The following is an 11,824-nucleotide window of genomic DNA, read 5'->3' as shown; positions in this document are numbered from 1 at the left end:
CACTGAAATATGTCCATATCTCTTTATTTAAAAACTATCACTGATCATCATGAAATGTGTCCGATATCTCTTTAATTTAAAAACTATCACTGGATCAGACATTAATCAAATAAACCCCGATATCTCTTTAATTTAAAACTATCACTCGATCATCATGAAATATGTCCGATATCTCTTTAATTTAAAACTATCACTCGATCATCACTGAAATGTGTCCGATATCTCTTTAATTTAAAACTATCACTCGATCATCATGAAATATGTCCGATATCTCTTTAATTTAAAACTATCACTCGATCATCATGAAATATGTCCGATATCTCTTTAATTTAAAACTATCACTCGATCATCAGTCTGTTAAATGTCCGATATCTCTTTAATTTAAAACCTTTCTCTCGTCCATCATGAAATATGTCCTGGTTCTCTCTTTATTTAAAAACTATCTCTGGTCCTCAGTCATGATTTAACGTCAACCTCATCATCCTCCAGTCTGTTATTTAACTCAGAACCTTTCTCTGGTTCTCCAGTCTGTTATTTAACTCAGAACCTTTCTCTGGTTCTCCAGTCTGTTATTTAACTCAGAACCTTTCTCTGGTTCTCCAGTCTGTTATTTAACTCAGAACCTTTCTCTGGTCCTCCAGTCTGTTATTTAACCCAGAACCTTTCTCTGGTTCTCCAGTCTGTTATTTAACTCAGAACCTTTCTCTGGTCCTCCAGTCTGTTATTTAACTCAGAACCTTTCTCTGGTCCTCCAGTCTGTTATTTAACTCAGAACCTTTCTCTGGTCCTCCAGTCTGTTATTTAACTCAGAACCTTTCTCTGGTCCTCCAGTCTGTTATTTAACTCAGAACCTTTCTCTGGTTCTCCAGTCTGTTATTTAACTCAGAACCTTTCTCTGGTCCTCCAGTCTGTTATTTAACTCAGAACCTTTCTCTGGTCCTCCAGTCTGTTATTTAACACAGAACCTTTCTCTGGTTCTCCAGTCTGTTATTTAACTCAGAACCTTTCTCTGGTTCTCCAGTCTGTTATTTAACTCAGAACCTTTCTCTGGTCCTCCAGTCTGTTATTTAACTCAGAACCTTTCTCTGGTTCTCCAGTCTGTTATTTAACCCAGAACCTTTCTCTGGTCCTCCAGTCTGTTATTTAACACAGAACATTTCTCTGGTTTCTCTTTTATTTAACTCAGAACCTTTCTCTGGTCCTCCAGTCTGTTATTTAACTCAGAACCTTTCTCTGGTCCTCCAGTCTGTTATTTAACACAGAACATTTCTCTGGTTTCCAGTCTTTATTTAACTCAGAACCTTTCTCTGGTCCTCCAGTCTGTTATTTAACTCAGAACCTTTCTCTGGTTTCCAGTCTGTTATTTAACTCAGAACCTTTCTCTGGTCCTCCAGTCTGTTATTTAACACAGAACATTTCTCTGGTTCTCTCTGTTATTTAACTCAGAACCAGACTGGTCCTCCAGTCTGTTATTTAACTCAGAACCTTTCTCTGGTCCTCCAGTCTGTTATTTAACTCAGAACCTTTCTCTGGTCCTCCAGTCTGTTATTTAACTCAGAACCTTTCTCTGGTCCTCCAGTCTGTTATTTAACCCAGAACCTTTCTCTGGTCCTCCAGTCTGTTATTTAACCCAGAACCTTTCTCTGGTTTCTCTGTTATTTAACTCAGAACCTTTCTCTGGTTCTCCAGTCTGTTATTTAACTCAGAACCTTTCTCTGGTTCTCCAGTCTGTTATTTAACTCAGAACCTTTCTCTGGTTCTCCAGTCTGTTATTTAACTCAGAACCTTTCTCTGGTCCTCCAGTCTGTTATTTAACTCAGAACCTTTCTCTGGTTCTCCAGTCTGTTATTTAACTCAGAACCCTATTTCTCTGGTTCTCCAGTCTGTTATTTAACTCAGAACCTTTCTCTGGTTCTCCAGTCTGTTATTTAACTCAGAACCTTTCTCTGGTCCTCCAGTCTGTTATTTAACTCAGAAGTCTGTTATTTAACCTTTCTCTGGTCCTCCAGTCCCTGTTATTTAACTACTTTAGAAGAGCCTTTCTCTGGTCCTCCAGTCTGTTATTTAACTCAGAACCTTTCTCTGGTTCTCCAGTCTGTTATTTTCTTTCCTAACTTCAGAGTTTTATTTCTCTGTATTTCTTCATTCTCATAAGACTTTGACTACTTTGTAGACACAGACCCTATTCCCTATATACACACTACTACACACCAGAACCTTTCTTCCCTATATAGTCTGTTATTTACTCAGACCTTTCTACACTACAGTGACTACATTTAACCCCTATTCTCTGGTAGTCAACTACTATTTAACCAGAACCTTTCTATTCCTATATAATGAACTACTATAGACCAGAGCCCTATTCCCTATATAGTGAACTACTATGACCAGAGCCCTATTCCCCAGTCTATATAGTGAACTACTTTCCAGAGCCCTATTCCTATATAGTGAACTACTTTAGACCAGAGCCCTATTCCTATATAGTGAACTAGTGATTCTACTACTTGACCAGAGCCCTATTCCCTATATAGTGAACTACTTTAGACCAGAGCCCTATTCCCTATATAGTGAACTACTATAGACCAGAGCCCTATTCCCTATATAGTGAACTACTTTAGACCAGAGCCCTATTCTCTATATAGTGAACTACTATAGACCAGAGCCCTATTCCCTATATAGTGAACTACTATAGACCAGAGCCCTATTCCTATATAGTGAACTACTATAGACCAGAGCCCTATTCCCTATATAGTGAACTACTATAGACCAGAGCCCTATTCCCTATATAGTGAACTACTATAGACCAGAGCCCTATTCCCTATATAGTGAACTACTATAGACCAGAGCCCTATTCCCTATATAGTGAACTACTTTAGACCAGAGCCCTATTCCCTATATAGTGAACTACTATAGACCAGAGCCCTATTCCCTATATAGTGAACTACTTTAGACCAGAGCCCTATTCCCTATATAGTGAACTACTATAGACCAGAGCCCTATTCCCTATATAGTGAACTACTATAGACCAGAGCCCTATTCCCTATATAGTGAACTACTATAGACCAGAGCCCTATTCCCTATATAGTGAACTACTCTAGACCAGAGCCCTATTCCCTATATAGTGAACTACTCTAGACCAGAGCCCTATTCCCTATATAGTGAACTACTCTAGACCAGAGCCCTATTCCCTATATAGTGAACTACTCTAGACCAGAGCCCTATTCCCAATATAGTGAACTACTTTAGACCCTATTATTTTAGACCAGAGCCCTATTCCCTATATAGTGAACTACTAGTGACCAGGGCCCTATTCCCTATATCGTGAACTACTAGTGACCAGAGCCCTATTCCCTTTATAGTGAACTACTAGTGTCCAGGGCCCTATTCCCTTTATAGTGCACTACTTTAGACCAGAGTCCTATTCCCTATATAGTGCACTACTTTAGACCAGAGCCCTATTCCCTATATAGTGCACTACTTTAGACCAGAGCCTTATTCCCTATATAGTGAACTACTAGTGACCAGAGCCCTGTTCCCTATATAGTGCACTACTTTAGACCAGGGTCCTATGAGTTGTTGTCACTATACAGGGTACTACTTTAGACCAGGGTCCTATGAGTTGTTGTCACTATAATGGGTACTACTTTAGACCAGGGTCCTATGAGTTGTTGTCACTATATAGGGTACTACTTTAGACCAGGGTCCTATGAGTTGTTGTCACTATAATGGGTACTACTATAGACCAGGGTCCTATGAGTTGTTGTCACTATAATGGGTACTACTTTAGACCAGGGTCCTATGAGTTGTAGTCACTATAATGGGTACTACAGACCAGGGTCCTATGAGTTGTTGTCACTATAATGGGTACTATTTAGACCAGGGTCCTACTGAGTTGTTGTCACTATAATGGGTACTACTTTAGACCAGGGTCCTATGAGTTGTTGTCACTATAATGGGTACTACTTTAGACCAGGGTCCTATGAGTTGTTGTCACTATAATGGGTACTACTTTAGACCAGGGTCCTATGAGTTGTTGTCACTATAATGGGTACTACTTTAGACCAGGGTCCTATGAGTTGTTGTCACTATAATGGGTACTACTTTAGACCAGGGTCCTATGAGTTGTTGTCACTATAATGGGTACTACTTTAGACCAGGGTCCTATGAGTTGTTGTCACTATAATGGGTACTACTTTAGACCAGGGTCCTATGAGTTGTTGTCACTATAATGGGTACTACTTTAGACCAGGGTCCTATGAGTTGTTGTCACTATAATGGGTACTACTTTAGACCAGGGTCCTATGAGTTGTTGTCACTATAAAGGGTACATGGTGCCATTTGGAACGTGACCATTGTATAGTTCTAGAACACATCTTGCCATTGCTCTGACCTCATTGGCTCACGGACAGAGAGGGAGGGTTTCCATTGGTCGAGGGGTCTTTTTGATTGACAGGCGTGACATTGAGGGTCTGTCATTGTGGGTGGTACTGTACCGCACAGTGGGGCAGGGGCCACACGACACACACACACACGACACACACATACACACACTCCCTTTGTCCTCTGCAGAGCGGTGAAACCCCCTGTCCCCAGAGGAGACACAACCTGCTGTTCCATCACAACCTCTCTCCTTCTCCTGTCTGTCTCTCTCTTTGCATCTCCTCTATCTCTCTCTGTCTCTCGCTCTCCTTTTTCCCCTCTCCTCTCCTCCTCTCTCTTTACCTCTCCTATCTTTCTGTCTCTCTCTTCTCTATCTCTCAATCTCTCAATCTTTATCTCTCTCTCTCCTCTATCTCTCTCTGTCTCTTCTCCCTTTTTCCCCTCTCCTCTCCTCCTCTCTCTTTACTTCTCCTATCTTTCTGTCTCTCTCTTCTCTATCTCTCTCAATCTTTATCTCTCTCTCTCCTCTATCTCTCTCTGTCTCTCGCTCTCCCTTTTTCCCCTCTCCTCTCCTCCTCTCTCTTTACCTCTCCTATCTTTCTGTCTCTCTCTTCTCTATCTCTCTCAATCTCTCAATCTTTATCTCTCTCTCCTCTATCTCTCTGTCTTTCTCTCTCTTTATAATCTCCATAGCTTTCTTTCCCCCTCCTTCACCTAATCTCATCATATCTCCTCCTCCTCTGTCCTGTCCTCCTCCTCTGTCCTGTCCTCCTCCTCTGTCCTGTCCCTGTCCTCTCCTCTGTCCTGTCCCCCTCCTTCACCTAATCTCATCATATCTCCTCCTCCTCTGTCCTGTCCCCTCCTCTGTCCTGTCCTCCTCCTCTGTCCTGTCCCCCTCCTCTGTCTGTCCCCTCCTCTTCACCTAATCTCCTCATACTCTCCTCCTCTGTCCTGTCCCCTCCTCTGTCCTGTCCTCCTCCTCTGTCCTGTCCCCTTCCTCTGTCCTGTCCCCTCCTCTGTCCTGTCCCCCTCCTTCACCTAATCTCATCATATCTCCTCCTCCTCTGTCCTGTCCCCCTCCTCTGTCCTGTCCCCTCCTCTGTCCTGTCCTCCTCCTCTGTCCTGTCCCCTCCTCTGTCCTGTCCCCCTCCTCTGTCCTGTCCCCCTCCTCTGTCCTGTCCCCCTCCTCTGTCCTGTCCCCCTCCTTCACTAATCTGTCCTCTCCCCTCCTCTGTCCTGTCCCCCTCCTCTGTCCTGTCCCCCTCCTCTGTCCTGTCCTCCTTCACCTAATCTCATCATATCTCCTCCTCCTCTGTCCTGTCCTCCTCCTCTGTCCTGTCCTCCTCCTCTGTCCTGTCCTCCTCCTCTGTCCTGTCCCCTCCTCTGTCCTGTCCCCCTCCTCTGTCCTGTCCCCCTCCTCTGTCCTGTCCCCCTCCTTGTCCTGTCCTCATCATGTCTGTCCTCCTCCTCTGTCCTGTCCCCCCTCCTCCTCTGTCCTGTCCTCCTCCTCTGTCCTGTCCCCCTCCTCTGTCCTGTCCTCCTTCACCTAATCTCATCATATCTCCTCCTCCTCTGTCCTGTCCCCCTCCTCTGTCCTGTCCCCTCCTCTGTCCTGTCCCCTCCTCTGTCCTGTCCTCCTCCTCTGTCCTGTCCTCCTTCACCTAATCTCATCATATCTCCTCCTCCTCTGTCTGTCCCCTCCTCTGTCCTGTCCTCCTCCTCTGTCCTGTCCTCCTTCACCTAATCTCATCATATCTCCTCCCTAATCTCCTCTGTCCTGTCCTCCTCCTCTGTCCTGTCCCCCTCCTCACCTAATCTCATCATATCTCCCCCTCCTCTGTCCTGTCCTCCTCCTCTGTCCTGTCCTCCTCCTCTGTCCTGTCCTCCTTCACCTAATCTCATCATATCTCCTCCTCCTCTGTCCTGTCCTCCTCCTCTGTCCTGTCCTCCTCCTCTGTCCTGTCCTCCTCCTCTGTCCTGTCCCCCTCCTCTGTCCTGTCCCCCTCCTTCACCTAATCTCATCATATCTCCTCCTCCTCTGTCCTGTCCTCCTCCTCTGTCCTGTCCTCCTCCTCTGTCCTGTCCCCTCCTCTGTCCTGTCCCCCTCCTCTGTCCTGTCCCCCTCCTTCACCTAATCTCATCATATCTCCTCCTCCTCTGTCCTGTCCCCCTCCTCTGTCCTGTCCCCCTCCTCTGTCCTGTCCTCCTCCTCTGTCCTGTCCTCCTCCTCTGTCCTGTCCCCTCCTTCACCTAATCTCATCATATCTCTCCTGGATCCTCTGTCCTGTCCCCCTCCTCTGTCCTGTCCCCCTCCTCTGTCCTGTCCTCCTTCACTAATCTCATCATATCTCCTCCTCCTCTGTCCTGTCCCCCTCCTCTGTCCTGTCCTCCTCCTCTGTCCTGTCCTCCTTCACCTAATCTCATCATATCTCCTCCTCCTCTGTCCTGTCCTCCTCCTCTGTCCTGTCCTCCTCTGTCCTGTCCCCCTCCTCTGTCCTGTCCCCCTCCTCTGTCCTGTCCCCCTCCTTCATCTAATCTCATCATATCTCCGCCTCCTCTGTCCTGTCCCCCTCCTCTGTCCTGTCCCCCTCCTCTGTCCTGTCCCCCTCCTCTGTCCTGTCCCCCTCCTCTGTCCTGTCCTCCTCCTCTGTCCTGTCCTCCTCCTCTGTCCTGTCCCCCTCCTTCACCTAATCTCATCATATCTCCTCCTCCTCTGTCCTGTCCCCCTCCTCTGTCCTGTCCCCCTCCTCTGTCCTGTCCTCCTCCCTCTGTCCTGTCCTCCTCCTCTGTCCTGTCCTCCTCCTCTGTCCTGTCCCCCTCCTCTGTCCTGTCCCCCTCCTTCACCTAATCTCATCATATCTCCTCCTCCTCTGTCCTGTCCTCCTCCTCTGTCCTGTCCCCCTCCTCTGTCCTGTCCCCCTCCTCTGTCCTGTCCCCCTCCTTCACCTAATCTCATCATATCTCCTCCTCCTCTGTCCTGTCCTCCTCCTCTGTCCTGTCCTCCTCCTCTGTCCTGTCCCCCTCCTTCACCTAATCTCATCATATCTCCCCTCCTCTGTCCTGTCCCCCTCCTCTGTCCTGTCCTCCTCCCTCTGTCCTCTGTCCTGTCCCCTCCTCTGTCCTGTCCCCCTCTGTCCTGTCCCCCTCCTTCACCTAATCTCATCATATCTCCTCCTCCTCTGTCCTGTCCCCCTCCTCTGTCCTGTCCTCCTCCTCTGTCCTGTCCCCCTCCTCTGTCCTGTCCCTCCTTCACCTAATCTCATCATATCTCCTCCTCCTCTGTCCTGTCCCCCTCCTCTGTCCTGTCCTCCTCCTCTGTCCTGTCCCCCTCCTCTGTCCTGTCCCCTCCTCTGTCCTGTCCCCTCCTCCTTCACCTAATCTCATCATATCTCCCCCTCCTCTGTCCTGTCCCCCTCCTCCCTGTCCCCCTCCTCTGTCCTGTCCCCTCCTCTGTCCTGTCCCCTCCTCTGTCCTGTCCCCCCCTCTGTCCTGTCCCCTCCTTCACCTAATCTCATCATATCTCCTCCTCCTCTGTCCTGTCCCCCTCCTCTGTCCTGTCCCCCTCCTCTGTCCTGTCCCCCTCCTGTCCTGTCCCCCTCCTCTGTCCTGTCCTCCTCCTTCTGTCCTCTCATCATATCTCCTCCTCCTCTGTCCTGTCCTCCTCCTCTGTCCTGTCCTCCTCCTCTGTCCTGTCCTCCTCCTCTGTCCTGTCCTCCTCCTCTGTCCCGTCCCCTCCTCTGTCCTGTCCCCCTCCTCTGTCCTGTCCCCCTCCTCTGTCCTCCTCCTCCTCCTCTGTCCTGTCCTCCTTCACCTAATCTCATCATATCTCCTCCTCCTCTGTCCTGTCCTCCTCCTCTGTCCTGTCCTCCTCCTCTGTCCTGTCCTCCTCCTCTGTCCTGTCCCCCTCCTCTGTCCTGTCCCCTCCTCTGTCCGTCCCCTCCTCATCTGTCCTGTCCTCCTCCTCTGTCCTGTCCTCCTCCTCCTCCTCTCATCCTCTCCTCCTCCTCTGTCCTCATCCTCCTCCTCTGTCCTGTCCCCCTCCTCTGTCCTGTCCCCCTCCTGTCCTCCTCCTTCACCTAATCTCATCATATCTCCTCCTCCTCCTCTGTCCTGTCCTCCTCCTCTGTCCTGTCCCCCTCCTCTGTCCTGTCCCCCTCCTCTGTCCTGTCCCCTCCTCTGTCCTGTCCTCCTTCACCTAATCTCATCATATCTCCTCCTCCTCTGTCCTCCCCCTCCTCTGTCCTGTCCCCTCCTCTGTCCTGTCCCCTCCTCTGTCCTGTCCTCCTCCTCTGTCCTGTCCCCCTCCTTCACCTAATCTCATCATATCTCCCCTCCTCCTCTGTCCTGTCCCCCTCCTCTGTCCTGTCCTCCTCCTCTGTCCTGTCCCCTCCTTCACCTAATCTCATCATATCTCCTCCTCCTCTGTCCTGTCCCCCTCCTCTGTCCTGTCCTCCTCCCTCTGTCCTGTCCCCCTCCTTCACCTAATCTCATCATATCTCCTCCTCCTCTGTCCTCCCCTCCTCTGTCCTGTCCCCTCCTTCACCTAATCTCATCATATCTCCTCCTCCTCTGTCCTGTCCCCTCCTCTGTCCTGTCCCCCTCCTCTGTCCTGTCCTCCTTCACCTAATCTCATCATATCTCCCCTCCTCTGTCCTGTCCTCCTCCTCTGTCCTGTCCCCCTCCTCTGTCCTGTCCCCCTCCTCTGTCCTGTCCCCCTCCTCTGTCCTGTCCCCCTCCTTCACCTAATCTCATCATATCTCCTCCTCCTCTGTCCTGTCCCCCTCCTCTGTCCTGTCCCCCTCCTCTGTCCTGTCCTCCTCCTCTGTCCTGTCCCCCTCCTCTGTCCTGTCCCCCTCCTCCTGTCCCCTCCTTCACCTAATCTCATCATATCTCCTCCTCTCTGTCCTGTCCTCCTCCTCTGTCCTGTCCCCCTCCTCTGTCCTGTCCCCCTCCTCTGTCCTGTCCCCCTCCTCACCTAATCTCATCATATCTCCTCCTCCTCTGTCCTGTCCCCTCCTCTGTCCTGTCCTCCTCCTCTGTCCTGTCCTCCTCCTCTGTCCTGTCCTCCTCCTCTGTCCTATCCTCTGTCCTGTCCCCCTCCTTCACCTAATCTCATCATATCTCCTCCTCCTCTGTCCTGTCCCCCTCCTCTGTCCTGTCCCCCTCCTCTGTCCTGTCCTCCTCCTCTGTCCTGTCCCCCTCCTTCACCTAATCTCATCATATCTCCTCCTCCTCTGTCTGGAGGGCTGGAAAGGGAAAAGAATCAGGGTAATGCATCCCAAATGACACCCCTACGTAGTGCACTACTTTTGACCAGGGCCCAATGGGGCAACAGTGCACTATATAGGGAATAGGTTGCTTAGTGACACCCAATGAGGTCGTTCCAAAGGCAAACCCTTTTCTGACACACCTTCCTGTTTCTGTCTGTATTCTACCTGGACTTGTTTCAATGCCTTTTAAAACAAAATCACATCTTCAAATGCATTTCATACACAATAGAAATATATAGTCTTTGTTTTCTAAAGACAAGACGCATCATTTTTCTCATCGTATTACGACCAGCAAACAATTCAGTCATTATCTTGGTTAGTTTCTACTGTATCTCCCAGCAAACAATTCAGTCATTATCTTGGTTAGTTTCTACTGTATCTCCCAGCAAACAATTCAGTCATTATCTTGGTTAGTTTCTACTGTATCTCCCAGCAAACAATTCAGTCATTATCTTGGTTAGTTTCTACTGTATCTCCCAGCAAACAATTCAGTCATTATCTTGGTTAGTTTCTACTGTATCTCCCAGCAAACAATTCAGTCATTATCTTGGTTAGTTTCTACTGTATCTCCCAGCAAACAATTCAGTCATTATCTTGGTTAGTATCTCCCCCTCCTCTGTCCTGCCCCCTCCTCTGTCCTGTCCTCCTCCTCTGTCCTGTCCTCCTCCTCTGTCATGCCCCCCTCCTCTGTCCTGTCCTCCTCCTCTGTCCTGTCCCCCTCCTCTGTCCTCCCCTCCTCTGTCCTGTCCCCCTCCTTCACCTACTCTCATCATATCTCCTCCTCCTCTGTCCTGTCCCCCTCCTCTGTCCTGTCCCCCTCCTCTGTCCTGTCCCCCTCCTCTGTCCTGTCCCCCTCCTCTGTCCTGTCCCCCTCCTCTGTCCTGTCCCCCTCCTTCACCTAATCTCATCATATCTCCTCCTCCTCTGTCCTGTCCCCCTCCTCTGTCCTGTCCTCCTCCTCTGTCCTGTCCTCCTCCTCTGTCCTGTCCCCCTCCTCTGTCCTGTCCTCCTCCTCTGTCCTGTCCCCCTCCTCTGTCCTGTCCTCCTCCTCTGTCCTGTCCCCCTCCTCTGTCCTGTCCTCCTCCTCTGTCCTGTCCTCCTCCTCTGTCCTGTCCCCCTCCTCTGTCCTGTCCTCCTCCTCTGTCCTGTCCTCCTCCTCTGTCCTGTCCCCCTCCTCTGTCCTGTCCCCCTCCTTCACCTAATCTCATCATATCTCCTCCTCCTCTGTCCTGTCCCCCTCCTCTGTCCTGTCCCCCTCCTCTGTCCTGTCCCCCTCCTCTGTCCTGTCCCCCTCCTCTGTCCTGTCCCCCTCCTTCACCTAATCTCATCATCTCTCCTCCTCCTCTGTCCTGTCCCCCTCCTCTGTCCTGTCCCCCTCCTTCACCTAATCTCATCATATCTCCTCCTCCTCTGTCCTGTCCCCCTCCTCTGTCCTGTCCTCCTCCTCTGTCCTGTCCCCCTCCTCTGTCCTGTCCCCTCTCCTTCACCCTAATCTCATCATATCTCCTCCTCCTCTGTCCTGTCCCCCTCCTCTGTCCTGTCCCCCTCCTCTGTCCTGTCCCCCTCCTCTGTCCTGTCCTCCTCCTCTGTCCTGTCCCCCTCCTCTGTCCTGTCCCCCTCCTTCACCTAATCTCATCATATCTCCTCCTCCTCTGTCCTGTCCTCCTCCTCTGTCCTGTCCCCCTCCTCTGTCCTGTCCCCCTCCTCTGTCCTGTCCCCCTCCTCTGTCCTGTCCCCCTCCTTCACCTAATCTCATCATATCTCCTCCTCCTCTGTCCTGTCCTCCTCCTCTGTCCTGTCCCCCTCCTCTGTCCTGTCCCCCTCCTCTGTCCTGTCCCCCTCCTCTGTCCTGTCCTCCTCCTCTGTCCTGTCCTCCTCCTCTGTCCTGTCCCCCTCCTCTGTCCTGTCCCCCTCCTTCACCTAATCTCATCATATCTCCCCCTCCTCTGTCCTGTCCTCCTCCTCTGTCCCTGTCCCCTCCTTCACCTAATCTCATCATATCTCCCCCTCCTCTTCCTGTCCCCTCCTCTGTCCTGCCCCCTCCTCTGTCCTGTCCCCCTCCTCTGTTCTGTCCCCCTCCTTCACCTAATCTCATCATATCTCCCCTCCTCTGTCCTGTCCTCCTCCTCTGTCCTGCCCCCTCCTCTGTCCTGTCCCCCTCCTCTTGTCCTGTC

At 50.3% G+C, this 11,824-nt stretch overlaps 1 protein-coding gene and 2 long non-coding RNA genes across 78 annotated transcripts in view; all 3 read right to left on the bottom strand.

The window, feature by feature from the left end:
- Positions 1-355, bottom strand: part of LOC127918892 (uncharacterized) — a 2,616-nt gene extending 2,261 nt beyond the window's left edge. The window contains exons 1-2 of the long non-coding RNA XR_008101242.1: positions 206-355; positions 1-2 (exon numbers count right to left, since the gene is read on the bottom strand). The exon at positions 1-2 is cut by the window's left edge and continues 707 nt beyond it. This is a non-coding gene — a long non-coding RNA (uncharacterized LOC127918892). The remainder of the gene's footprint in view (positions 3-205) is intronic.
- A 126-nt stretch (positions 356-481) lies between these two features.
- LOC127918890 (uncharacterized) lies at positions 482-2,112 on the bottom strand. 47 transcript variants are annotated; one of them, XR_008101220.1, is made up of 8 exons: positions 1,903-1,977; positions 1,672-1,823; positions 1,486-1,637; positions 1,156-1,227; positions 1,080-1,117; positions 890-1,041; positions 662-851; positions 482-623 (listed from the first exon to the last, which is right to left on the bottom strand). It is a non-coding gene; the product is annotated as an uncharacterized LOC127918890 (long non-coding RNA). The 47 variants fall into 47 exon arrangements; XR_008101237.1 differs by having other exon boundaries at positions 890-927; positions 966-1,227; XR_008101203.1 differs by lacking the exon at positions 1,080-1,117 and having other exon boundaries at positions 1,118-1,227.
- A 2,833-nt stretch (positions 2,113-4,945) lies between these two features.
- On the bottom strand, positions 4,946-11,560 carry LOC127918889 (uncharacterized). 30 transcript variants are annotated; one of them, XR_008101176.1, is made up of 7 exons: positions 11,277-11,560; positions 10,549-11,034; positions 9,487-9,588; positions 7,225-7,410; positions 6,512-6,630; positions 6,273-6,392; positions 5,381-5,418 (listed from the first exon to the last, which is right to left on the bottom strand). XR_008101176.1 is itself a non-coding variant. In XM_052502166.1 (6 exons), exons 1-6 carry the CDS (start codon positions 11,407-11,409, stop codon positions 4,973-4,975), a joined length of 1,149 nt encoding a protein of 382 aa, XP_052358126.1. In that variant the 5' UTR covers positions 11,410-11,560; the 3' UTR covers positions 4,946-4,972. The 30 variants fall into 30 exon arrangements, 19 of the variants coding, with proteins under 19 accessions (XP_052358126.1, XP_052358132.1, XP_052358130.1 ...); XM_052502166.1 differs by lacking the exons at positions 5,381-5,418; positions 6,512-6,630 and adding an exon at positions 4,946-5,094; XM_052502172.1 differs by lacking the exons at positions 5,381-5,418; positions 6,512-6,630 and adding an exon at positions 4,946-5,094 and having other exon boundaries at positions 7,327-7,410.
- Between the last annotated feature and the right edge of the window lie 264 nt (positions 11,561-11,824).

This window comes from Oncorhynchus keta, unplaced genomic scaffold, assembly GCF_023373465.1.
Source record: "Oncorhynchus keta strain PuntledgeMale-10-30-2019 unplaced genomic scaffold, Oket_V2 Un_contig_1517_pilon_pilon, whole genome shotgun sequence".
Lineage (NCBI taxonomy): Eukaryota > Metazoa > Chordata > Actinopteri > Salmoniformes > Salmonidae > Oncorhynchus > Oncorhynchus keta.
The sequence above is the reverse complement of the archived record's forward strand: the minus strand, read 5'-3'. Positions and strand labels throughout refer to the sequence as shown.

Bases quoted from the DNA above. Each gene is read 5' to 3' on its own strand.
- LOC127918889 (XM_052502166.1), bottom strand. From the start codon at position 11,409: ATGATGAGATTAGGTGAAGGAGGGGGACAGGACAGAGGAGGGGGACAG. The intron at 9,589-10,548 runs GTGAAGGAGGGG...TGATGAGATTAG, and splicing joins AGGAGATATGATGAGATTAG to GTGAAGGAGGGGGACAGGAC. The intron at 7,411-9,486 runs GTGAAGGAGGGG...TGATGAGATTAG, and splicing joins AGGAGATATGATGAGATTAG to GTGAAGGAGGGGGACAGGAC.